At 39.9% G+C, this 27,739-nt stretch overlaps 1 protein-coding gene across 1 annotated transcript; it reads right to left on the bottom strand.

The window, feature by feature from the left end:
- Window positions 1-312: 312 nt before the first annotated feature.
- On the bottom strand, window positions 313-27,739 carry LOC117250074 (N-chimaerin). The gene is made up of 15 exons (XM_033616057.2): window positions 27,702-27,739; window positions 27,239-27,345; window positions 24,058-24,096; window positions 23,857-23,912; window positions 18,362-18,393; window positions 17,096-17,209; window positions 15,155-15,281; window positions 12,741-12,902; window positions 7,024-7,101; window positions 4,796-4,880; window positions 4,114-4,287; window positions 2,413-2,490; window positions 2,105-2,242; window positions 1,741-1,846; window positions 313-1,196 (listed from the first exon to the last, which is right to left on the bottom strand). Coding segments are annotated over exons 1-15 (1,470 nt in total). The 5' UTR covers window positions 27,704-27,739; the 3' UTR covers window positions 313-1,024.

Here is a 27,739-nt window from a genome sequence, read left to right as displayed (position 1 = left end):
AGCTCCATCAGTTGTAACATAATTATCCAGCAACAACTCTTAAACAGAGGCTTATAATTTGACACAAAAAAAGGGTAAGTCTGCATTTCTATGTTAACAACTAAAAAACTACTTAGTGTAAAATGACTTTGTAATTACATTTCAGTCGATGGAAAAGAAGAGGGAGCTGTAAAGTAAAGAGTTTTTAAAGAGGAATGAAAACACATTAGGTCCAAGTCACTTAAGTTCCATTCAGAGGAATGAGTGCGCATTATGGGTGAGCAGTTCCCTTTTTCCATTCATTCATTCATTCATCCAGCTGTCTACAGGTATGGAGTCAATGCTTCTTAAAGGGATATCTTGACACAATGGAAAACAAAGCAAACAAACGGATCTCTTACCACCAGAGTTTGAGGAAAACATGGAGCGTTATTGCCTTTTAGACCGAACTTTGACACTTGTTTAGAAGTGTGTGGCTCATTTGGTTTTTGTGGTGAATGTTAACGACCCAAGGTTTTTTAGCTAGCTGATTTCTGGTGTCTGGTGAGGAAAACTCAAAAATGTCAAGGCATCCATTTAAGAACAATTTAAACATATACATGGATCACTCAGTGTTTCCCTTACATAGACAAAGTAGTGTTGTTCCAATGCTGTTGCTATCTTCTCGCCATGATAGAGAACATATTCTCTTTTCTTCCAGCTCATCAAAAAAGATCCTAATTGTTTATTTCTAACAAGGCTGGAATATTGTCCTAAATCAACACATTTGGATCTTCTGTGGAAGCCTCAGGTGTGTGATTGAGTTTAAAAATGTAGGGAAACACTGCATCCTTCCTTTGACTTCTTCTCCACTGTTTGCAAATAGTTGCTTCCTTCGTTGATCCCTCCTTCCACTCCTCGATGTCGTTTCTATCAAGACACAAGTTCCAGATGTCTTGCATGTTTCTTCATGTTCTTCTTAAAAGTTTTCTTTTCACAGGAGGACTTCCCGATCTGTATGTCTTTCTTCTCCAAGTTGAAAGAATCGTTCTCCCCTCCCTTCCTCTCAGAACAACACGTCTTCGTTGGTAATGAGAGTTTCCACCACGAGTCTCTGGTATCGAATGTCGTTGAGCGCTGTCATGGCGTCTAGCCCGGGGGCCCTCATCAGTGTCGGGCCGAAGACTATACCCAAGTTCTCGCTGGACATGAGGTTCTCCTTTTCGTAGTCCGTCACTCTGGAAAGAGAGAGGACGGAAAGCATGTTAAGGCCAAGACACACCAAAATGACAGCAAGAAAGACTGTTGCATCGTCCAAAAAGTTGCACTTGAACACACTGCAAAGACTACAGCCAATGGCTAACTAGCATGCAAGTTCTACAACTGTTTGAGAGGAAATAATTCTCCACAGCAGCGGATGGTGGCAGTCTGTATTTGTTGTTTAAAAGGGAAATCCGCAAGACCGACAGGGTGGATTCAAGATGCTAGTTAATCAGATAGCACATTAGCATCATGACCCGATGTAGACAGAACAATGGATATTAACCGTGTGCTAGAGAACAATTACGAACCATTTCTGCTAAAATGCTCAATAGCTAAAAAATATTGTTTCCACCTCATGCCCTCTTAAATTTAGTGGTTTGTTTGCCTTGGACCTAGGCTAATTTATACAATGTAAAATGCCATAGACTTGTGCTAATAATGTTAGCATGTTGAAGTATAAATCCTGCTTAAGCTATCACAATATGTGATTAGGTGAAATCACAACTTGTGTGTTCAGACCTCTTGAGGTGAGCCATGAGGTATCGCAGTGTCTCGCAGTGAGCTGGCGGCAGCAGCTTCAGCGCCTCGTGGAGAGCCTCCAGACGTTTTTCTGGGTCTGCTATCTCTGCAACACGCACAAAAAGGAACGCAGATTAAAGAAACGTGTTTCAGGAGCACTAAACATAGGCCATCCCACAGATAAGCAACACGTAAGAATCTTATAATCAAATGTAAAGAAAAAAAAAAACAAAAAAAACCTGACAAAATACATTTCACCCACACCTTGTCTGTGTTGCCTTCAAAAGCTCAGCTTAGCCTCTAAACTGCCCTTCCATTCATTTTTCATCTTATGTAATAAGGTACAGAAAGCATGAAGACCTACTTGCTGTTTCTATGAAGCGTGGGTAGGCGTCATACGTGATGAGGGGAATAGGCAGCTCTCTGAAGTAGAGTTTGAGGGCTCCGGTGATGATGTTGAGGTCCTCGTAGGCATTAGAGGAAATGTCCGCCTTCTCTCCATCTGTGGAGCAAAGCAGTCGGTACATCGTGCAAACATATGGACCCAAACAATGAGTCAGTGACTGAAAGAAACCCACAGATGATGGCAGCGGATAACATATCTGCCTTCAGAATTTTATTGATATTTCACTGATGCTGGGAGGCAAATTCCTACAGATGAGCAACACTCACCTCTGTCAAAGGCCAGCTTGACATCTTCAATCAACTCACTGAAGCCTGATATTCTGTACAAACCCTCTGACTGGAGACCTGAGACAGACAAGGAGAGTTGAAGGGATGATTTAAATTAACTTAATCCTGTGTTCCTGCGTTAACTCTCTTGTTGTAAGTCAAATACATGTCTAAAAAGCTGTGTCCACTTGCTATGGCGTAAATACATTGGGATGCCAGTGATAGGTGCCAGAGGGCAGAGTGCGACAAACATTTCTGGCGCTCAGTTGTGATGCTAGCAATATTGTGTTACTTATCTTGTGTGTTAGCAAGCAAGTAGTGAGCAAACAACGTCAGCAGCAAAGAATATGCAGAGAGCAGCAGTGCAAGCAGAGTCTGCTAACGTTACCGCTGCTAACATTAACATTACAACGACTGAGGCTAGCTCCTTCAGCTGGTTACGCCGATTTATGTTTGGATATTGGTGAGCAAAACCTTTGTTTTCATTTTCTTAAAAACAATGTGACTGAGGTCTAATTCATTCATCTCTCCCTCGTCCTCTGCCTGATCTAATGGCGAGGGAGGTGTGGGTGGAGCCAACAGTCCACTGCCGCTGTACTTCCATATTGCGCCAATAGGCCTTTTTCACAGCGGATGTTTTGACTTGTCAAAGTAGGAAAAGCACAGGTGAAATTGATAACATTAACAATGGCTCAGTTCCAATTAGTGTCCCAGTAAGCTGTTCAGTGAGCCAGCATGCACAATGACAAAGCCTCTAATAAGTATTAAATACACCTGTGCTTTACCTACGATGACAAGTCAAAATGTCTGCCGTGAAATAGGTCTATCTCTAAGCCCGCGCACTTTGATTCAAGGCCCCTTTGTAACTGCACACGGCTCAAATATTCAGTTTCAGTGTGAAATACGAAGTTAAAGACGCTCTCACCTCTGTTTCATAGGGACTTTAAACTGTTGTAATTAAACACATTTAAACAAAAATCCCAGAATGCACTGGTTCAATGAGAATAATTACAGATTTTCTTCCATGATAGTAATTTGAATATATTTGGGTTTTGGACTGTTGGTTTGACAAAAGAATAAATTTAAAGACATGCAACAAGTATTTCTTCCCATTTTTTACATGTTTTAACTAAAAAAAAAAAAAAAAAAAAATTAATTAATTAATCAATTAAGCGTAATGAGTAATGGGTGTACTGTAGATGTCAGCTGCTGATTAATGCTAATATACCACAGTGTTTGTGAAATGTTTTTTCTCCTGTTGTGCGAATGGAACAGCTTGAATGAATTAAACTGAAGGAGACACAGAAATAGGAATTAAACACACACACACACACACACACACACACACACACACACAGATTAAAACGAAGAGACGGCGTTGAAGATTGATTAGACACTACAACAGAGACAGAGTGGGGGGATGAGGAGTGAATTGCTCTCCTGCTCCTGTCAAGTTCAATCACTTCACGTTAGGTGTCTATTGATTTCACGTATTAGTTTCTTGAATCGCAGTCGATAAAATCCTGTCTCTGGCAGCTCCCCTAAGACAACTCAGATCCCATGCGGGATAAACTGTAGCACTCCCACTCTCACATGTGGGATTTATTCTGCCTGTGTACATCTTTATTCCACTGACACACACATCTTGCATACACATGCAGGTCTCGTGGGTGGAGGCAGCAAACGATTTGATCCTCTCACCTCTAGCCTCGATTTCCTGTATGCACATGTCAACCACCATGGGCCTCTTGGTGTTGTGGGCTTTGACCAGCGTGGTCAAGTCGCAGCTGTACACCTTCTTGACGTGCCGCAGGTCCGGCTGGCAGTCGTTGGGCACGACTTTGGAGCACTGCTTGTGGACGTTCAACCCACAGTCTGACAGAGAGAGACAGAATATGACAGTGAATCATTTACACCATTGTTTTGCAGCATCTTGTGTGGCTGCATTTACATAAAAGTGTGCTTTCAGCTCTTCACACTGCTGTAAAGACCCAACAGCAATATCAGGATAATGCAATTTTGTCTCCGACTTAAAGCATAACAAGTAGAAAGTTGCATTGAAGTGTAGGCGTTGCTGAGGCACAGTTCATCAGACAGACCCACACACACTGTAATAATCACACACACAGTGTGTTCTCTGGCACCAAATTGAATCTTTTAACATTTAAAATCCACGGTACACAGCAGATGAGTCAACAGCAAAAAGTGACTAACTTTAAGCCTGCTGTCCCAGTTTCGAGTCACGGTTTAAAGAGAGAGGAGGCGCGACATGTCGAACACAGCGGAGGAGGCAGAGGAGCAGAAATTTAATCATTTTTTGGATTGAGAGAAGTGAATAATGCACTGATGTGTGTGTGTGAGAGGATGTGTATGTGTGTGTTACCTGCACACTTGACTCCCTGAGCGATGAGACCCCACATGAAGTTGGCACAGTACTCACACCAGTGGGGGCCTCTGAATGTATGAACCTGGTTATTATGAGATGGACAAAAAGGGACATTTGATCATTTTTAAACTGAAATTTATCGCAGAATTTATAACGAACTTTAAAGTGAAGAAAATATGGTCAGACAAAATAAAAAATAAACATGAGTTAAATGTGCTTAAATTATATATCTGCACAGGTCTACACTGAGAAAAAGGGGTATGCCAGCAATTACAGACACTGAAGAAAGGAAGATGGAGACACAATAGGAGTCCTTAAAAGGATGTTTATAGAAAAATTACAGTGAGAGCTGAGTTTTAATCTGCTTATTTTTCGCATAAATTGGCTCTATATAATGAAATGCTAATACCCTCCATCACACCACAGTGCTCTTTGTGAGCGTGTCTGTCAGTGTGTGTTCGTCCACATCTCCCTTGAGCTCAGTACACTGTGGCTCTGACCTTTGTGCTCCTCACTAATGGCTCCTTGCAGTATGGAAATCTGGGAGTCTGACGCACCAAACAAAAGCTTAAAGGGACAGTTCACCCCAAAATCAGAAATATATATTTCTCCTCTTACCTGTAGTGCTATTATCAATTGAGATAGTTTTGGTGTGAGTTGTGATGTGTTGTGTTGGAGATATCAGCCCTAGAGATGTCTGCCTTCTCTCTACTACAATGGAACTAGATGGCACTCGGCTTGTGGTGCTCAAAGTGCCAAAAAATACATTTGAAAAGCTCAACAGCAATGTCTCTTTCCAGAAATTCATGACCTGGTTACACAAGATAATCCACAGACCTTGATGTGAGCAATTTCATGTAGGACTATTTTCTTTCTACCAAACTACACCTGCCAACTGTATCATCATGCAAGTCAAGTGTATTTATATAGCACATTTCATACGACAAGCGTGAACTCAATGTGCTTAAGACACATCATACATGACAAACATAAAGTATCATGTAAGATAAAGTATTACATATATAAAAACAAGCAGGGCATGATAAAAACAAACAAAATAAGAGGGTATTATTATTATCATTATTCTTAAAAGAGGGGAGATAACAACAATGCGACCGGCTTGAGGTGGAGCAGGCTCACGGCTTATGTGTTTGTCACTTTCTTTTTCATTTTAACCCACACCATGATCTTTTCCTGACTCTAACCAAGTGGTTTTTGTGCCTAAACCTAACCAGACCTTAACCACAGGGCGTCATGATGATTTAGGAACGGACTTCGGAACAATGAGTTTAATATGGTCGGAACAATGGGCTGTCGAACCAATGGGCTGTTGAACCAATGGGCAGTTCCCATAAAAAATACACTTACGGTACACCACTGAGCTAGCTAACGTTACATGATTAGATGCATGCTTCCTTCTGCGCAGTGATATGGCTAGTAGGTGTGGTTTGGTTAAAGAAAATAGTTCCTACATCAGTCTACTGTGGAAGGGTAGCAGTGACATACCAGTTTTACAGTATACCATGATATAAAAGTTGACGTTATCATACCATGTACATTTGTTAAGCTACGATATTGAAGAAAAAAAATACAACTGGACGTTGAATCTCTCCTTTATTTCAGTTATTTTCTAAGGTGAAACCTTTTACACACAGTAACAAAATGGTTTCAGTTCTGGTAGTAAAACGTTTCCGTATTCATTACTGATAATAACATAAATTCTGTAATACCATGATACTGTGAAACCGCAATATTTTCTGAGACGGTAATCACACTGTGAAAATCTCATACTGTTGCAACTCAGTCTGTGGATTATCTTGAGTAACCGGCTCATGATTTCTTGAAAGCGACATTGCTGATGGGTTTTTTAAATGCTTTTTCTTGGCGCTTCGAGCACCACCATCTAGTTCTATTATACTGGAAAGAAGGCAGACATCTCTATGGCTGATATCTCAAACACTCACCGACTCACACCAACAATCTAGATTAATAAATAGCACTACAGGTAAGAGGAAAAATATGTATTTTTGATTTGCTGGTGAACTGTCCCTTTAAAACCTGAAACGTAAATGCAGAAATGTGTGTTTCTGTGTGTGTGTGTGTAAGGCGCTCTGTGCTCTGTGCGAATTTGAATAAGACCCTCTGAGCTGAATCAGCAATTCTGGCATCATTCAACGCACACACACACAAACAGGACAGGATGAAGAAGCAAAGGAGCGGCTCACCTTGAAGTTGTGGACCTTCTCATACTTGGGCGCCAAGTCGCTCTCCCTCAGGGTGGCCCGCCGCACCAGCGATGTAAGCTGCGAAAGGGCAAAAGATCTGATTGGTTGCCAGAAGGTGGAAGCAGGGGAGGTGGGTTTAGAGGGGGCTGGCGCCCGGTTGAGAAGGGTCCCTGAGCCCGCGCTGGGGTCTGAGGTGCTGCCAGTAACTGGCAGGGAGGGAATTGAACCAGCGCTGACATTCAAACCAAGAGCTGCAGTAAACAAAGAGCCCTTCTGACCTGAGTCCTTCTTGGCTCGTTTGCGGGATTGCTTTTTACCTCTTTTAACGACATACGACTCTTGGCTCGGCATTGTGGGATCTGTACTTTTAGCGTGAATTTAAGTCACACTGGAGGTTTAAATCAAACACTAGCTGTGAGACCTAAATCCCATAAATAAATACAGTCAGCCAATCAGACTGCCGAGCAATAAAAAAAACAAAAAGGAAATACTCTTCTAAAGATTGTGTTAAAAATGACAAACAATGCTCAGCGCAATAGGAATAAGTACAACAACTGGACGCTCAATTCATTTCAAAGCTCCATCTGAGAACAACATCCCAAACCGAGGGGCCAACACACGACCAATCCCACTGTCTTAGCAGCACAAAGATCAGCCAATCAGATTAGCCTTGCATACTGATGGGGCTGCATGGTGCAATTCCAGTTCATAACAAAAAAAAATGAAACAAAAGCCAGCCAGCCAATCAGAAAATAAAAAATTATGAAATAAAGTTCCCAACGCGTTCCCAAATCCTTCAAACCGGACTGATGCGGCAGAATGAGCATTCCCGTCTCGCAGTCTCGTGTAGGTGAGCGTTTCAGCCCACATGGCTCAGTGTGTGTGTGTGTTAATCCTCTTTCCCTCCACACACTCACCAGGCAGAACTAGTGGAGGAGGGAAGTGATAAAGGCGGAGAGAAAGAGAAAGAGGAGGAGGAGGAGGAGGAGGAGGGGGGGGGGGGTGAGGCTGAGCTACGGTGCAGTAATGGGTGAATTTAACAGGTCACATTGAGAGGAGAACGAGCCAATCAGAACGCAGAGGTTGTTGTTGTTCGTCACCAATTTCTGCCACCTCAATTGTCCCGGGAGAGAAAGAGGAAAGAGGGAGAGAAAGAATGAGCTGAGAAATAAGCTATTATTTTATTCATTTGTTTCTTCCCTCCATTTTGTCATTTTAACATCAGCACTGACTTGTTTTTCCTCTGATGTTTCCCAGTCTGTCTCTAATACTTGTCCACTGTAAATAATAGACTGCTTTGGTGTGCTTTCTGTTTTTTGCTTGAAATTTACACAACCCCATGTCCTCAGATGGCCCTGCTCATCCGTTATAAACATTACATAAGAACAGTTTAAGGCTAAAATTTCACTTAAGAAGTGCACTAAGAGTTTTTTTCGGTAAGTGGGGCCTCTGGTGGGTGGATTTTTGTGTGGCATTTTTTGGGCTGAGCAAACTGTCAACAAACAAGCAGTGGGACTGCATTACGTCCTGTTACTGTTGGAGAGATCTAAAAGCTTCACCCTGTGGGCTTTGTCCTTTTTATTTATTTTTTTTAATTTCTTTATTTATTTTTAGATATTGTAGATACTACTGTTATACTATCATTATTATTATCATTATTATATTTTTAATTAGATGATAAATTCATTATTATAATATTTGCTGTTGTTTTTTTTTGTTTTTACTTATTTTTTAATTTAATCTATTATTTTTAAATATATATTTTTAGTGATATATTCTATTATATTCATATTTTTGAAGTGTATTCTTCCTATGTCTTTTGAAATTATGTTTGTTTGTATGGAAAAGAAGAATGGCAATACCATGTTTTGTTGTTTTTGAAAATAGCGAACAAAAATTACTGTTTTTATTATTATGTTTTTCAGTTAATTATAGCATTATTATTATTATTATTATTATTATTATAATGATTGCTTTTCCTTACTTATTTTATTAATTTGTTTTTTTAAATATGTGCTTCCTATATGTTTATTTTTTTGTTTTATTATTAGAATTCTTTTCTTACTTATATATTTGTACACTTTTTTTAAGTGTCATCTTCCTATGTCTTTTTACATTTTGTTGTCCTTGAAAGTTTAGATACTGTTTTACAAGTAGTAATTTTACTGTTGTTACTATGTTTATGTTTTTTAATTATTTAATAATTTTATTACAATAACAATAATTGCTTTTCCTTGGGGCACGATAAAACACTGAAATAAGATATTTTAGATACTACAAATCTACAAAGTATAATTGAAACGTGACACCATATATTCAAATCAGTAATCCTCAGCTTATATCTACAACACAGTGCATATGTATGACTGGTCATGGATATTTAATGATTGTTTCCATTGTGTGGAGATGGCAGGGTTGATAACAAAAGAGCACCCAGGTTATAGACATAGAAAGAAAGACAAAAAACAACATAGATGTCGGGAAGACGAGGGAACAAAGCTAGTTATGCTTAGCAAGCTCATATGTTTATATGTGGCACTTTTAGCTCCTAATGTTTAAGTTGGTGTATTCTTTTTTATGTATTTTCCATCAAATCTGGTTGCTGCCTTCTTTGCTCACCAAAATACTTCCTGTCACCATCCAGTGAACTCACCCTCAAAACAAGACCTTAAAATTTAAAATTTAAAGTCATCACCAGAACCACGTCTCTATCAGCCCCCTGGGGACCATAAAAACGGCATTTAACCCGCGATAAAAGGTGATTAGCTGCATGAAATATGTATATCTCGCATGTCTGTCTTCCCTGCAGAGAGCCACCTCTGGTCTCAATGTCACACTCGTACTGCTTTGTCTGCAAATCCACCCAATTATGAAAGCACACACGTAGGACCACCCCCTTCACACACACACACATACACACAGACAGTGATGTATGAGATGCGGTGTAGGTGGTCATGCACTGCAGGTCACACAAGGCCTCAGGAGGTTCAGTGCTGGTGTAGCCGATAAACGCACTGCACACACTACTACACCTACTTTGTTATGAGCCTGTTGGTGTTTTGTGTCGTCCATTTCACCTGGAATGTGTTACACTGGTGTGTGTGTTCATATACATGGTGGTTTTAGAGCACTTGTCTGAATGGATCTACATCTCCTGCCTCCTCCAACACACCCACCTGCACAAACTCACAGCTGCAGAACTTAAATTTACATGAAACCAATGATTAGCATCCAAGTTAGCTCCTGCATCATATAGTAAACCTCACATCTCCAGTCCAAACCTCTGTTCCCAAACTCTAAAAAAGCTTTAGAAAAAGTTTCTTGTCTGTCCTCTGGCTTAAAAACTAATCACAGAAAACAATTATCTCACAGCCGAATGGAAACTAATGAGCCAACGACGACTCCTGAATACTTATTAGACAGCTTTTGGGAGATAGCAGGTTTCTGCAGGCAAACTGCTGTTATGTAATTTTGCTGCAGAGCCTTTGGCTGGAGGCCATCTCTCCTCTGCATCCATCCTCCTCCTCCTCCTTCTTCTTCTCCTTCTTTCACCATGTTATCAACTCTCATCCTTCCATCTTAGTACTGTATACACAGCAACTTTCCTTACCTTTACCCTCATTCTAACTCTCTGCAGCAACATTTACTTTTACTGATTACATAACCTTTATTTATACATTTAAGGTCCAGTGACTTCAAGAGATTGACTGGTGCAAGTTGTTTTGCATACTGCCCACACCATAAATTCACTCATCTTCCACTTGCAAATTACTCTTTCCTTCCTCTGCTGAACTAAAACTGAACATTTCGTATTTTCGCCTTCTAGTTTCAGACACATACATTTAAAGGACAGCACCATCAAGTTTTTATGTATTTTTGTAGCTTCCCAGCAGTGTTCCAAGCAGTACGGTATGTTTCAGTTTGGATGTTTAGGTTTCAAAGGTACCATACTGAAAGTATTTGGTGGAAATGGGGCTTGAGTAACACACTGCTGTGGATGCCATGTTAGTTCAGATCCAAAAGTAACACAATAACTCAAACGAACCAGCCGATCGAGGCAGCAGACGAGCAGCAACTCATGTGTTCTGCGAGGTAAAATTACTGTTTTGTCAAATAGTCTTGTGGCTTTGAAGAAAGCAATATAACGGCTTCACTTGCCTATCAAGAAAGGGTGTCTGACAGCAAGGGAAAGTGATGAAAATATTACACTGACTATGGCTAAATACCTCATACAATCCTGTTTCAAAAAACGCGAACTAACCCTTTTAGTTATTATCATTGCTATCAGTGCTCGTCGCTCTAATGGCTGAATGTGTGTTTCCATTTGAAAAAAACAGAAAAGAACACAGATGGGCCCGCTCTATAAAGATGCAAGTGTAGTCTTCATTAGGGATGGGTATCGTTAAGATTTTATCAACACTACTACTTTTATCGGTACTCTTATCGGTTCTTTATTTTTTCTAAATAATTACCCTCTTTGCTGATGTGATTCACTGCATGCAGGTAACATTATCGCTGGTAGAGGAAGGGGGCGCTGTTCGTGTCAGCCAGCTGTCATTTTCAGCTAATAGCAAATTGTTACAAATAGGCTATGAGAGACTGAGGACAGAGCAGAGTGAAATATCGCTGTTTAAATGTTCATGCTTGCTGGTCACATGTATTGACAAAGTATTGGCTTTTTACTTGCTAAGATTTAATGCACTACAGTCATGAACATAGCTGCCATCAACTCACGTAATTTTCGAGTTATCTTTACTTTGTTTCCACCGCAGCCTCTCAGCTGTTTACTGACTACTCCATGTTGTGTGTGTGTGTGTGTGTGGATGTGGAGGTCAGCCGCAGCACAGAGCGCAGATGAGATGCTGCAGGATGATGAATTAAACCAAAATGTTTTAAAGTAAGTGAGTAAGTAAGTATGTTTTAAAGTTTTAAAGTACCGCTAAAAGAACCGATAACATCGGAGCTTATCAATACTACAGTCTTTGATAATTTAGCCCCGGGGCTCATTTAATACTGTGTTTCGGTACCCATCCCTAGTCTTCATCTCTCACTCCTCTGGATCAATCCATCTTTAAAATCTCACAGTACTCCTACACAATTTCCACTGTCAATGTCTCTACTAATATGATCTCAGTTTTGAGATATGACTCACTGATTGCTCACCATTTTATAATCTCCAACAAGTAAAAACAGTTTGCAAAAAGACCCAGCCGAAGAAACGTGATGATGAATGATTCAGTTTGTCTCAGACTGGTTACTTTAAGGCCTAGTTTAAGACTGTTGCTTCCTCCAGGGCATCTTCTTTGGTCTGTAGCCAACTCTCTGTGCCAACACAACTCCATTTCTTATTCAAACCAACCCTCTAAAAATCCTGAAGCTTTCAGGTCAGCTTGCCAAAAACATATGTTAATTGGAGGACTCTTTTGGCCTGAGTTGCTACACGATTTCCATTTCCATAATTCCTGCAGAGAGTGATATGTTTTGGAGATACTGATCGAGTATTCACAGTGGTTAATGCTTCAGGTTTGTTTTCACTATGTCACCCTTTAGCTGGAGATACTTCCTCAAAATGAAACTGAATGGAGGATAATGAGAAAGAAAATGTGGGAGACTTTGTATTTCAGGTCTGAACAACAATCATATTGTGATATGTCAAAACTTTAAGGTCACAAAACATTTGCCTGTGTCAATGTTCATGCATGTGTGTTTGTCCTCACCCTCTCCTCAGCGTTACGGTCATCTTTGGCTGGAGCAGGTCCATCCGGGGCCTCTGGACTTTGAGGCAGGTGTTTTTTCAGGGTGGGCTCCTGGTTCAGGGTGGTGTAGCCCACGTGTTCGTAGATGGGGTTTATGGTCATCTTAGCGATGTACTCCGCTGCCTGACAGAGGAGAAGGTGGCAGGTTTTTATTATTTAAGATTCAGTGTCCTCTAAAAGCCTTTACACACCGAGGCATTTTATTGATGTGATTCATCTGCATGTTAATATAGTTTTTCAAACTGTTGTTTTTATCATGAGTTCTTTCACAAAACGCAAATATTACACAGCAAAAAAGGAACATAAGTTTTTTCAGAACCTGGTTGTTTTTTCTGACCTTTCCCACCATGAATAAAGGCATCAACCAACCATGTTGGGCTTTTACTTTGGAGGACTGTAAAACAACACTTATGCCCCGCTTCCACCGAGCAGCACGGTACGGTACAGTTCAGTACGGTATGCTTTTTCCCCGTTTCCACCGTGAAAAGTTACAGAGTGATCGTCCGCTATTGACCAATCAACAGAGTGCAGTGTTCACAGCTCCACCTTTTAGTACCAGATCTGTGTGCTAGGTACCCCAACAGAGGGGTAACCAAACATGGGGACGCTAAGGAACGCTTCCATTGGTACCATCCACAACTTTTCATAGCGGGAACCGAAAAAGCGTACTGAACTGAACTTTACCATACGGTGGAAACGGGATTAAAGGCAGCACATACTAGATCCACTTCTTCCATTCTTACCTTTCACAATAAAAGCCCTGGGCATATATCATACAACAAGGGTGTCTACAGGTATGACACTTAAATGTAATTGTATGAGCCATATTTAACTTATCATTTATTATTTACTCATTGAAATGGTTCCTCCGTACCACTAGAGGGCTGTATTTGATGTCGCAGCAGATGCCGCTGACCTGGGGTCACCTTAGGCCATTTAACCAGGTTCAAAACAAATGTATAGGTTTTGCCATGCTAATCTGGGAGGAAGCAAAAAGTTTTCGACTGCGCTCACTGTGGTTTTGTGAAGTAATCCGTGTTATTATTTTTATGTTGTTGGATGTGGCGTTATTACCTGCTGTACGGACTAACGAAAGTTTTGTGGAAAATAAATGGCCGGATTATTTTGAGTTCTAAAGGAGGACTCGCATCATTTTCTTTGAGTGCACGTCAAACTAAATAACGTAGCCCAGTTAGCATTACCAGCCAGTAGTGGCTACAGTATAGGACTTAGCCATTACAGTAATACTTTTTAAGGTCTTTTTAAGATGACTTTAAATCCAAGATAAGACTGAATTATGGACGAATCATCTTGTTTTATTTCAAGCATTGCAGGTGCATTTTAAGGTAAGCAGTATATATGTGGTGCAGCGTAAAAATTCAACTAAACGCCCAGTCCCTTTTACTAGCTTGGTGTGGCTTCCCATTTTGAAAAAGAAGCGCCTGACTCAATAAATAGCCTGGGCTATTAATTTAAGTTTTATGGTATATGAATGAGGTTACATTTTGCCAACAGGCAAGTGCAAGTATAAAGTAAAAAGACAGTATTATATAAGTTCAGTAATAGGTTTAAATACTTGTAACATCAGAAATGTTGACTTTAATGCAGAAGAGCTTGACTCATTTTGACAAGAAGAAATTCAAATTTATGACTATTTAATGACTTTTAAGGCCTAAAATTTTAAAAAATTAAATTTAAGGCGCAGCATGGTGGTGGTGTGGTTAGCACTGACTGTTGCACATTTGCATTACTGCCGTCAAGTCTATTTGCATCAAAACCCTTTGTTGAGCAACTGTTGCAAATTCACATCGCTGCGGGTTTGAATAGCTCCAATGCAAAGTAATGGCAGGCCAGTATTTTGCGTTTTCGTGTCGTTTCTTCATCATGCACCAGGTGTGTAAAGTCCTCAGCAGAATCAGTGATTATTTTTCCTGCCTGTGAAACCACACTTGACTCACATGTCCCTGGATCTTTATCTTACAATACTATACTTGACTTTACAGCACAGCTTTGCCTCACAGTACTTTCCTATTGGCTGAATAAACATATAAACACTTCATGGGGAGTGAGCTCAAGAAAACGCCAATATTCTTTCTTCCTTCAGGCGTTATTTTCAAAGAATCCAGGGACTCAGATGATCAAGTAAACAAGCGGTGATCAAAGGGTAATGATATGTGAGTCAAGCTGAATTCCTGGCAAACATGAGCTTAAAGCACAGAGCTTTAAATGCTTCCACTTCGTAATCACCCATAATCAGCATTTACATCCAGTGATTACAGCCCTGATCAATCTAATTGTGCAGCACTGTTCTCAGAGCCAAAGCAGGAAGTCATTTTTTAGGAGAGTAAGAAGGAATGAGCGGAAGAAACACACACCTTTGTCTCAATATAGAGTGTGATGAGGCCGTCTGTGACCAGGTCGTGGATGGACTCGAACCTCTTCTCTCCAACAAAGTGCTTCCCGTCATGGTAGAGACGGAAGTTTCTCGTCTGGTTCCCAAACCTGGATGGAACAGAGGGAGATGCTTTAGTTTAGGATTGTCTGGCAGCAGACTGGATACTACAAGTTTAAGTTTGGGTTGGAGCATTAATGCTTAAAATGACCCATTTTTAATACAATATTTGATCAAAATGACAACACTGGCTGGCTTCAAAGAGTGTGGAAAAAGAGATATAGGGAGCTTCAAAGCAAAATACAGCAAAGGAGGAAAAGAAAGAGGATTCTCCTTACTCTAACTCTGAGTCAAAAATGGCACAAACTCCATTATAGACAGACTCTGAACTGGGCCAACACATTTATCTGCTCCTCAGTGGATCACAGTGAAACCACCGCGAGATAAAACAGCACCATTAGATCATTAACCCAAAATCCAACCTTTCCTTTTCTGCCGACCCAGAGTGGGACACTAGTTTATAAAGTGGGTATTTATGGAAGGTAATTATAACCACAGGGATTGAAGAGGCAGTGAAAGAGAGAGAAACATGAGCAGGTGGAAGAATGGCACAGCTATGAATAGAGCAAACTGACCCAAAACCAAATTCAAATTATGCCATGCACCCATTTAAAAGTGTGACACCTATTTGGAGGAAATGATAGCTCACATTGAAGTCAAACTGATACGCTTACAAGCTAGTCAAGCACTTTGAACTTCTATAACATCAAACCTAAACACAACTGAAGCGCCTCGAAGCAAGATCAACCAGGAATTTAGTCACTTGATGCCTCAGAGAAGCTCCCATGAACCACCACTTCCTCACACTCTGACCTCTCCTCATGAGGAAAGGTGTGCAGAGCCATGTGAGTTCAGAGATGAGCGCCTTTGAGCAGCTTAAAGCTCAAACGGCTGCCTTTAAACCCTCACACCTCGTCTGAACACACGATCACACATGCTTCTCAACGCGCCGCAGCGCCTCTTTTTCTTGCCTTGTCACACAAATCTGTGCAGGCGCAGACAAAAGAGGTCAAACAACAGTTCCTACTGATGTCTCAGGGGATTCACAAGAAGCAGAGAAGCAGAGAATGCACAGTAAAATATCTGTAGTTATCTCTTTTTGGCTTACATTTTAGTACTTGAAAATAAAGAAAATAAAAAACTATAATATTACACTGCTCATTCCTCCATGAGTGAAAAAAGAGCATGTTAAGTGTCTTTAAAATGCTAAAAAAAATTGGTCCTCAAGTTAAACGATTGACTTGTTGATTATATTTCATATAATGAGCTATTATGACTGGCTTTTGATCAGAAGCAGGTTTATGGAGGACAAAAGCTGCCAAAATTAGAAATACATTTATTAAAAAATAAATAAATAACACAATAAATAAATTGTGACATTAAATGCACCAAAAATAATATTAAAAATAAATGTAGGCATTAATTAATTTGCTTCACTATGTATATATTTCCCTATTTCATTTTCTCATTTCTTTCTTATTTTTAAAATTTTTAAATGTATTAATTTATTTTTGCATTATTTTTCATATTTATTTTTTACTTTTTTTAACTTATCTATTTTCATTTTTTTATTTATTCCTTTATTCCTCCATACAGATTATGTTGACAGGGAAATACATAGTAACCTAACAAGCTCCTTAACAATTGTATTTAACTGTAGTTCTATGTAAAATGGTAATTTGGGATTGTCTAGACTCCGACCTGACTTAACTGTTTTTCTAGTTGTGGTGGTTTATTGGCTAATAAATGTACTGGAATACCTGTTCCGCTACTTAAGCTTACACTTATCCACTGGCACCACTGAGATCACATTTGTTCTTGATTGTCTGCCTCTCCCTAAATTAGCTAAAGACACAAACATTACCTTAGAGCCAGTGTGTACGTGCCCGGCTGTCTCTGACTCTCTCTGATGAGGTAGCTGCCTTCGGCCTGACTCAGCAACTGGTCGGCCTCTTCTCTTGAGATCATCCCATGGAACCTGGTTGTAAAAAGCAGCAAAATATTAGGTCAGGATTCCTTGTATCACAAATATGAATTAGCTGTTGTAATACCACGAAACTAGTCTTCACACAACCTTACCAACAAATTTGAATTTTACCATGTTTTGTGTCTCAGTGACTGATGGAGAAAGGATCCCTACAGAAATAGACCTTTCAGTTCAGTTTAGTTTACTTTAGTTTAGTTTAGTTGGATTCCAATTGCATTGCAGGAGCTATCAAGTCCACAACAACTTTACATTTGTGACAGTGCACAAAACAGCTCACATATAGCACAAAATAAAACAACCGGACTAAAACATTGACACAGACAAACCAGACCAGGTCCTGGTAAAACAACAATATTTAAGATCTATACATTTTCATGATTTCATTTGGTAAGTAACCATGAGTTTGGGGCTAAATTTAGCTCCGATTGCCTGATGATGCTTCATTACTATAATATTAGACCAAGTATTTACACAGCACACTCACATTTTACTCATATGTTTCCATATACACATTACAAGTACATTAAAAGGAATAGTTTCCAGGAAAAACAATATTTTTACCATGCATGAAGTTCATTATAGTGCATGAATCACATTATATAGGTCACCTTTCCTTGTAATCTTATTTGGAAAACATGACAATATGATTGGCATTGTTGAAGAGTGAGATGGTTAAACATAAAGGATCTCACTCTTAAACAAAAAGATCTATATCTGTAGGGATCCTTTCATAATGTTATCAGACACTTAGAATAACAGTCTGAGCCTGTCAGTGGCAACAACAAGCACTGTTAGTGGACGTAAAGTGACGGCTCATTGCCCTGAGTGGTTATATTGCAGCCTGTTTCGTCTCGCTCATATGTTGTTCCTGTTAGTCATTCAGCCACAAAAACACATGAAAATAGGGCCCTGGTTGAAAAATATTTTAGTTACCCTTTAATGTTTGGTATTGCATGGCAGTAATGACCCTTGCTCCACAAAGCATGTTTTTATGTATGTGGGAAACTTTGGATTAAATGTAGCAAAAATGAACAGCAAAAGCTATATGGTAGGTACAGATGGATTCAAAACCATCCTCATTGTTGGAGATAAATTGAGACAATGTGCCTCATGTAAATCACTGATGACGAGAAGACAACTTACTCTCTTCCATAGTATTTAGGTCGGTTGTCCACCTGCAGGGAAAAGAAAAAAACACGTAGTCTGTAAAATGCTAAAAAAAAAAAAGAAAGTAAAAACTGGGATTTCCATACAAGCTTGAATGTTTACATGACACAATAACACCAACAATGTCATATTGCTCTGTAAGACACACAAAAAAACAATATAATGTGTGAAATGCCCCCACAGCTACACACTGTGTGCTCGTCGTTAGTGTGTGGGCGCAGAGAATATTGCACGAGTCAGATAAAAAGCTGAACATTGTGTTGTTCTTAACAAAACTGCTGTCGAGCCAATAAATCAACAAAGATCCAACAAACAGTGCTGAATATTAATTTGGCTGCTGTGTGTGTGTGGAAGAAGGTAGGCAGGTGTGTGTGTGTGTGTGTGAGAGAGAGACAAAGACAGAGGCAGAGAGGAAAATAATAACATGCACACTTAAGTTTAGATGTTAAGCCTTGTATGTGCAAAATGCCAACACTCTCCTGTTCTGAGCGTAAATGTGGTGCGTCTACAGACCGTATATTATTAGCAAAAAATAAACTCCTGCCAGTTCAATAGAGTGAACACCAGTATTAACTAAAAGCTTTAATACAACACAGTCAAGATGGTAACAGTCAGAGTTAGCCCTCTCTCATCAGCCATGCAGTTGCACCTCTGGACGCCTACCAAACTGCTCTGAGGTCTGTCAGTAAGCAATGGAGCCCTGACTGCACATTACAGAGTACAGAGCTGGAGGGAATAAGCAATGCATTGTGAGTCTCATCTGCATAAACAGTGTATTTCAAATTTAATTATGAAATAATTTGGTAGTGAGTGAAATGTTTACCTGGAATGCAGGGATTAATTATGTATAGAGTTTGCTTTCAATTTTGTACATGATGTATCCATTTAGGCAGATACACTGCATGTAGGTTTTTGAGCATCCTATATTTAAGGTGGATTTATACTTGTGTCAGCTCTATGCAGAGCCCACGCTGTAGCCTATGCCGTTGTGAGCATTTATACTTGTGCAGTGGTGTGTCTGTGTCACTCTGCAGTTACAACTCCAAAACAGTAGTCGGCAGTAGGGCTTTTGTGAGATGCTTTAAAGTTTAGTTGATCAAAACACACCCAAAACACACATTAAACATGAGTTAATAGTAGGGCTGCCATGATTAGTCAACTAATCGATGACTAATCGACTATTAAAATAATCGGTGACTATTTTAGTAGTTGACTAATCGGTTTGAGTCATTTTTCATAAGAGTACTATAAAAGTACGCCAAAATACTCATATTGCAGCTTCTTACGTTGAAATATTGGCAGCTTTACACACTCTCCCATGACAGTGAACTAAAACCCTTCGGCGTGAGTAGGAAACAAGACATTAGATGACGTAATTTGGGGTTTGGGCGAGACAGACCAACATTTTTCAACATTTTAACACATTTTTCGATGAAATGATTAGTCGACTAATCGAAGAAGTAATCGACAGATTAGTCGACAATGAAAATAATCCTTAGTGACAGCCTTAGTTAACAGTGACCATTTCAAACACAAGTACACAAATCAGCTTCACTATAACTTGCAGCATTCACAGACAAAGCACTTGTCTTTTGCTGGACATATTTTCCTCACAAATATAATATGCTAACGTTTTTAGCACAAGCCTATGGCATTTTACATTGTATAAATTATCCTAGCGACATGCAGAGATTTCCTCTGCTCATAAGAAGCCAGGGACAACAGCAACATTTAACAAATGTAACATTACAAAATTTGGCTCCATTAAAGCTCAGAAGGTTCACTGACAAAACAACTGTCTTATACTAAACACGTTTTTCAAACAAATACAACATGCTAACGTTATTAGCACAAGCCTATGGCATTTTACATTGTATAAGTTAGCCTAGCGACTAGCAGAGATTCCTCTACTCATATGAAGCCAGGATAAATTACACACAGGACTTAAAATACAATTTTCGGAGGCTTTATTGTCTACACAATTTATTGTTTCTTATCTGTGAAATAAATGTAAATAAAAGCTTATTTCCACTAAGGGAAATTGTTTTTAACTTACAAAAATAGACAATATCATCCCCCTGCAGAGCTGGAGAGCCACTGTTATAGACATGCGCAATCGTGAGTTTTATCACCACCGTTTTAGACATGCATGTGTGAGTTTCAGAGCCACTGTTTTAAACGTGGGCATGCGTGAGCTTGAGGGGGCGGGGTATCCAGAGCCATAGAATAGAACATTCAAGGACTATCCAAGGGCTCTGGGGGTATCTATCAATCATTTTAATGTGGCCAATCAGAGGCTCACAATCCCCAGTCAGTCAAAAACTTTGCAGTTTTTAATTCAGCCAGTCACTTCACAGTTATAAGCGTGGTCAACATTTCAACTAGCTAGCTATGCTAGCGCTACCTAGCATCTGTGTATCAACTCCCCCACCATAATGATATAGTAACTTCAACCACAGCTCATTTTAGAGGGACCACCATGAGAAATGTTCTTTGTAAAAAATTATAGCAACGGACAATGCATCATCGTTGTTTGTTTCTGGCTGCCAGCATTAGCTAGCTAAGTTAGCTGAAAAGCTGTCTATTTCGACCTCAAAATGTTGATCAAAAACGTTGCCGTCTGTTGATACTTTGTAAAGGTTTAATGCTAGAATGGGTAGTCTGGAGGGACAGGTCAGCCTGTCTGGTGGGGAAGGGGCACAAAACCTTCGCTAGCTTACTACATTTTCACCTGTTTAGGGGTCCTCCACCAAAAAATTTTGAGCATTAAACAGTCAATTTCCTTCTCAAATTCTAAATGTTCCCTCCCTAAATCTACACATATGAAATATGTGTCTGCTGATTTAACTGGGTCAGCACCGACTACCTGACCAGACCGGGGCATCAGAGCCAACAGCTGTTCACTTAGCATCTACAAGCACACTACCATCCATTAAAGCGTGCCCTAAGAGGACTGTCTTTTACAGATTAACAGATTAACACAAACACCAGACATACAATCCTTCATTATTTAATCCCTGGTGGATTCCCCCAAACCTTGCTCAAACCCCCACCCACCCACACACACATCTGGTGGCTCTCCCTCTTGTGGGCAGAGGTGCTGGCACGTGGCATTTCACCTAGGACAGAGCCTCTACTTCATCTGTATAAACTTAGCTTACAAAAACAGATGCGTATATTCATGTTGTTTTCATGAGAAATAAAAGGCCAACACTTCTACACACCTACATCAAAAAAACATATTTTTTCTCTTACCTGTAGTGCTGTTTATTAATCCAAATTGTTTTGGTGTGAGTTGCTGAGTGTTGGAGATATCGGCTGTAGAGATGTCTGCCTTCTCTTTAATATAATGGAACTACATGGCACTCAGCTTGTGGTGCTCAGTGAGCCAAAAAACACATTTGAACTCAACAGCAATGTCCCTTTCCAGAAATCATGACCCAGTTATCTAAGATAATCCACAGACCTTGTTGCGAGCAGTTTCGTGTATTTTCGTACTACACCTGCCAACCATATTGCCGTGTACAAGGAAGCATGTATCTACTGGATAGAGCTCAGCCCAAGAGGACGTCAATAATGTTTAAATCTTGCACAAGCCTCTAGTCCATGAGTAGACAATTGTACCAATATCACTGAGGAACAACTGGAGTGGATAACTGCTATAGTGTTGTTTAGTCTCAGTCCTACTGACGCAAATATAACAGGAACTGATGCTACTATTGAAGGTGCTTTTACCAACATGAAAAAAACGATGCTGTGTTTAACATTCTAAGACTGGTTTACCAGTTGCCTTCCCTAAAGACAATGGATTGGTGAACTACAACAAAAACAATCAACCCTGCTACAAGCCGAGTCAGCGAATGCAGTCTCTGAGGAGACGAAGCACACACACCCAAAGACACACTATGAAATGTTCACCTTGCTTGAGGCTTGATCCACACCATTATTGTCTCAGACAGAAATTGTATGTGATGCCACAGAGTATGCCTGTGCAGTGACGATACAAGGTAATGGGATACCTAAGTGACCCCCTTAGGGTGCTTTGGCTTTAATTCAAATGGAACATCTGTGGGAGGATATACCCAGATGACAACTCTACTGACATCCTACACCTGTGCTCAAATCTCCTGCTCCTCATTTAAGCTACATTGTCATGTGCTAACCCAAATAGCACAAGGGATCGTTGCTGTTGCATGCAAAGTGGCGCAACATCCACAATGAACATTTTGAGGCTTCATTATCTCAGCCCAGTTGGCAGAAGAAAATTCTGGCATTGCATGTTTCTGTAAAACCACTGATATGCTACATTTGCATGTTTCATACATTTTACATCAATGTTTCTACTGTGATGTAACATATGAGCTGACTTTTGTCATCTGGAGGTGGAGGGGATAATAGATGGCGTAACACCAAGGTTAGATGCAGTGACCAGGTAGTTGCTGCCAAGCTGCAGACCACTGTTGAGCCCCGTTTCCACCAAGCAGTATGGAATTGTTGGTACCCATCTTTCCGTTTCCACTGTGAAAAGTTGTGGATGGTGCCAATGGAACCGTTCTGTACTGTCCCCAGTTTTGGGGAACATTGTTCCTGTGGGCTCCAGCAACACTAAACCCCTGAGCTTGCCTGAGAGGGACTAAATGCACAAACCTGCTATTTTAAAATATCCCATCGAGAGACTGAAAATGTTGCCGTGCAACTTCGTTCTGTGGACGATAAATGAGGTGCAGATGTTCCATCTATGAGGAAACACAGTAAGTGCTGGATGGAGCAGTGAGTGAAAACAACCCTGCCCACATTCAAGAGTACTGTTGCGGTGGAAACGCTAAATGGACCTAAGGTCTTGGTACCATGTCTGAAGGGTTACTTTTGGTTCCAAAGTTACCGTACTGAAAGTATTTGGTGGAAATGGGGCTATAGAGACCAACAAACAACAACTCCTTGTTTAAGCAAGTCACTGCTGTGTTTCCAGCGGCTTTTTGGTCACCAAATGTGGAATTTGTTGTAGTGACCTGTTGCTGATTTTCCATCAGGTATAGTGCCACAAAAAGAAGTCATCGCATTTTTCCTTGCAGCTTTTTAGCCCTAAAACATAGCAGTTTTTTTAGTAACCTGCCACTGTTTTTCCACCAGGGATAGTGCCATGAAAAGCAGTTGTTTTTTACCAAGACATTGCTGCGTTGACAGCAGGCGTCATTCCCCCAAAACTGGGTATTTTTAGCCATAACATGATCTTTTCCTAAACATAACCAAGTGTTTTTGTGCCTAAACATAACCATGTTAACCACTGTCATGTTGAAACGTAAAGACATCTCTCTATAATTTGTAAACCCTTTGCTCTGTATCTTGTCCAACAGAAGTGGTATTTTTGAAGAGCAGTACCATAAAGTCTTCAAATGAAATAGTGTGTTAAAGGGAGACATGACAGACTTGTTAAACATCGGCTGGCCGACAATCAAAAAGCGTGTTCTTACTTCGCAGGTGCAGGTCAGTCTGCGTGGGTGAGGTGCCTCCTGCTGGAGCTGGTACACTATGGCAGAGAACACACAAATCATCATCTAAGAGCATGCTGCCAGCATGCAGAAACCCTCCAGACAAAGAATAAGTGTATAGCAATCTTAAATTCAAGATTAAAATCAGAATAATAACACACAAAATGGTTAATCAATACTCACAGTAAGACTTCCATACTGGTGGCCTGTATTCATCATGATCTGAGGACAGACAAGTACAAGAGCTTTACAGTAACTTAATTTCCTTTGCTACAGTGCCCCCAAGTGGACAAAACATGATATCTGCCTGCTCCACTGAATGTCTCAATTTTGATACAAACCATCAACTAGATAAGATCGTAGCTCTCTCATTTAATTTAATCTATCTTATTTTATATCAGTGACATAATACAGAGTATATATTTGTAGGGGGAGCTTGATGTAAAAATCAAAAGCAGACATTTTACATTCAATCAAATGAGCTCAAATGCTGGTTTAAAGGATGAACAGTTGGAGCTGGATGAGGATTTTGGAGCAATCATGATTTTTATTAAGGCCATTGCCAAATAAACAAGCTAAATAAACAGTTTAATGTCTAAAAAATCCTCACACTGACAGCATGACTCATGAAGTTACGGCTTTCAGCTACTTCATTTTCTGCAATTACCTCTGGGTATTACACTGATGCATGATGCTCTTTTACAACAACAAAAACCTCACTGAGCATAAACGGCGTCTAAGTGACTTCGTACATAAATCTACTCTGTCAAGCATAAAAAGCCGTGAAAGATTCATTTGTATTGCTCCGCAGAAAGGACGGCTTGTAAATGAATTTTCACTGCGATGTTTATCTTTCTAACACCCAGAAAAGCTTGTGCTGTCACCGCCTCGGGCCAGCCTTCTAAAATGAATTGTAGATGGGTATCAACACTGTAGCAGTGTGTCCTCGTTGCTTGTTCAGCTGTTGCGGAGCATAAACAACACTGACATTAATATGAGACTCTTTGCAGCATTAGACAGTGAGGAGAACAGGATAATTTTCAGCCCCGAGCACTCAGTTGGAGTTTGGCTGAACTCTGCAGCAGCTACTGACATTTTCGGTAAAAATCCAACAATGTGATTATTACTGTGAAACCCTTTCAGGTGCAAAGTCTATGTTTGTACAATTATCCACTGACTCATTGTGTCCAAAACTGCAGGAACAACTGAAACTAATCATGGAATCAGCCAAAGAGAATGACTTTGTTTCAGAACTAAACTTGCTCCACTTGTATATTAAAAAATCAGTAGGAAATCAACTAATCTATCTGTCCTTTGGTCAACATCTTGCACGCCGTCTTCCATCTCCCCTGCATGTGTAAAACTAACAGCCTGCTTCCTGTCTTGGTGTACTCTGTGTTCACTCTGCAAGCCTTATCTATTCAACACTTGTCGTCCCGGTATCCTGTCTTCAAAATAACTTCCAAACCCTCCCTGGGCAAGTGTCTCAGCCTCTGTCTCAAGACAGCAGACCCTCACAGTCAGACACACTCACAAGAAACCAGACAAAACATATCGACCGCTGACAGCTCACAGGGTCTGCAGCAGGGGTGGAAAGAAATTAAATGCAGCGATTTTACAAAGGTGGTACAGGGACAACAATAACGCCTTAGCTGAGTATCTCTATTTTTACAGCGTTATGTGTCATCTGGTGGATTTTCGCTGGCTCTAGGGCTGTTGCTCAAACTACAGATTATTCCTCTGCATTTTTGTGTACCCGCCACCACAGACACAAAGAGTACTGAAGCACAACGAGAGAATGAGCTGCCCTTCTCTTTCTCTCTCTCTCAAACTTGGACCAAAGCCAGACCAAACCAGGCAGTACTGATCAAATCTAAACCTAGATTCTGTTACTCTATCACCTGTTTCTCACCTCACCACCAGAGTCTGTGAACAGGAAGCCCACGCCATACTGTTTACTGTACTGTGGAAAGACCTCGGACAGTAAAACTAGGCATAGCTGAGCACATATAAACCAAGATTCTATTACTGTATCACCAAATTCTTGCCTTAAATGTCTTCAGAAACATATTTTAGCTTCCTGTTTAATTGTAATTCGAGATCATTTGCTACAAGCCAGCCGCCACAAAACGAAGGAGCTTGCATTATGTCACCAACCAGCAGGAGCACTTAGTGGTCTGATACGGCACATTGCATTCTGCTAACTGTGGGTTTTCTATCTATTCAGCAAAAGAAAATACTACAGCCCTTTGTCTATATTTTCTCTGGACATGTAGCACCAATTTCAAAAGTATCTGTGTTGCTCTACTGTACAAACAGCCTAGTTTTAAAAAGCCCATCTTTCCAGCAGTGAAATACAGAACTTACATTACATAGTCTACAATAACTGCTTTACCAAAGTAAACGTAGAAATAAACAAAATAAAAAAGTGAAAGTCCTGCATTTAATACATTGCCTGGGTGAAGTACAGTATCAGTAATGTATTTGTACTTTAAGTATCCAAAGTAATAGCCCTGTCAGTGTTTTTTGTATATATATATATATATATATATATATATATATATATATATATATATATTACTAGTGGTGAAGTGTATCTGTGATACTGCTTTGTGTTTTATTACTGTTAGTTTATTATTTTGTGCAGATTACTTATAACGTCGATATGTGTGTTTCTTTTTACCAATGTATACTTTTTTTCCTGATGCTTTCTGCTTTTCCTTAGCCCTCTGCTGCAAATTTTCCCACTGTGGGACAAATAAAGGATTATCTTATCTTATATATGCCAATGTTTTTTTTGGCTGATAGGTGGGTATACTGTAAACAGCCAGAAAAAGGTGTGGGTGTACTCCATATACCTGCGTATACCCTCCACTACACCACTGAACATCACATATTATATAATTAGGTATTAATGCAGATGCATTACTGTGTATGCTGCCTTTTAATGTTGTAATAGCTCATGGTAAAGACAATTGAACTTCTTTATACACTGTTGGATGTTTAATCTATAAAGCTGCATCACATTTTCTGAGATAACCAAATGATTTGTGTGTAAAATCTAAGTCTGCAAGGTACCCACCACCTATAATTGTGAAATAAATAAAGCGAAGTAAGACTTAAGGGGAAAACATTAAGTACTACTTCAAAATTGTAAACGAATAAATTGATTTAAAGCTATGCTACTGAATCCTTATTTCTAGTAGCCTCTCCAGATTTCACCACAATACATAACAGAAACATGATCATAATAAGTGATGGCTGTCCCCCACAACAAACAAGTAAAAATGCAGACACAAACACACCATTAAATACACTCAGTTCAGGACACAAAGGCCAGTATCAGAGGCGTGATGCTGCTTACCAAAGACATTTAGGGCCATCTTGATTCTGTGATATGATGATAATGATGATGAACAATTAACCAGCAGATCCAAATTCCTATCAAAACGGACCCATTTAGTTAAAATCCTGAAAGAGAGAAGATAAAGAATAAAACAAATAAATAAGAGAAGAATATGTTGAAAGTGTTTAACCACTGCCTGAGGTGAGCTGCCCTGGCTGAGGTGAAAAACAGCTGAGTAACGGTGAACAATAAATGATCGAGCTCAGATTAGAACACAGCTAACGTTAGCGGACTCGGTACTTCAGCTGGCAAGCTGAACCGAGCATAAAACCCAGCTAACGGTTGTTTATTTTACGGTGAACTGTAAAGAAAACATTTGCTTTGTGACACAGTGGCAGTGCACCGGCGGCGGTTTACAGCAATATGAAATTACACACTGGTTTATTAATGAAACGGTTAGCTAATAATACGGAGTACTCACATTCAAATCCATTCTGCATTGTGGTCGCCATCTTGCTG

The sequence above is a fragment of the Epinephelus lanceolatus genome, chromosome 24, assembly GCF_041903045.1.
Source record: "Epinephelus lanceolatus isolate andai-2023 chromosome 24, ASM4190304v1, whole genome shotgun sequence".
Classification (NCBI taxonomy): Eukaryota; Metazoa; Chordata; class Actinopteri; order Perciformes; family Serranidae; genus Epinephelus; species Epinephelus lanceolatus.
Note: the sequence above shows the minus strand (reverse complement) of the source record. Positions and strands in the feature narration are given on the sequence as shown.

Excerpts from the sequence above, each read along its gene's own strand:
- LOC117250074 (XM_033616057.2), bottom strand. Across the intron at positions 23,913-24,057 it reads ACCAGTATGGAAGTCTTACT|TGTACCAGCTCCAGCAGGAG; the intron begins GTGAGTATTGAT and ends TCTCTGCCATAG. Across the intron at positions 12,903-15,154 it reads CACTCTATATTGAGACAAAG|GCAGCGGAGTACATCGCTAA; the intron begins GTGTGTGTTTCT and ends CTCCTCTGTCAG.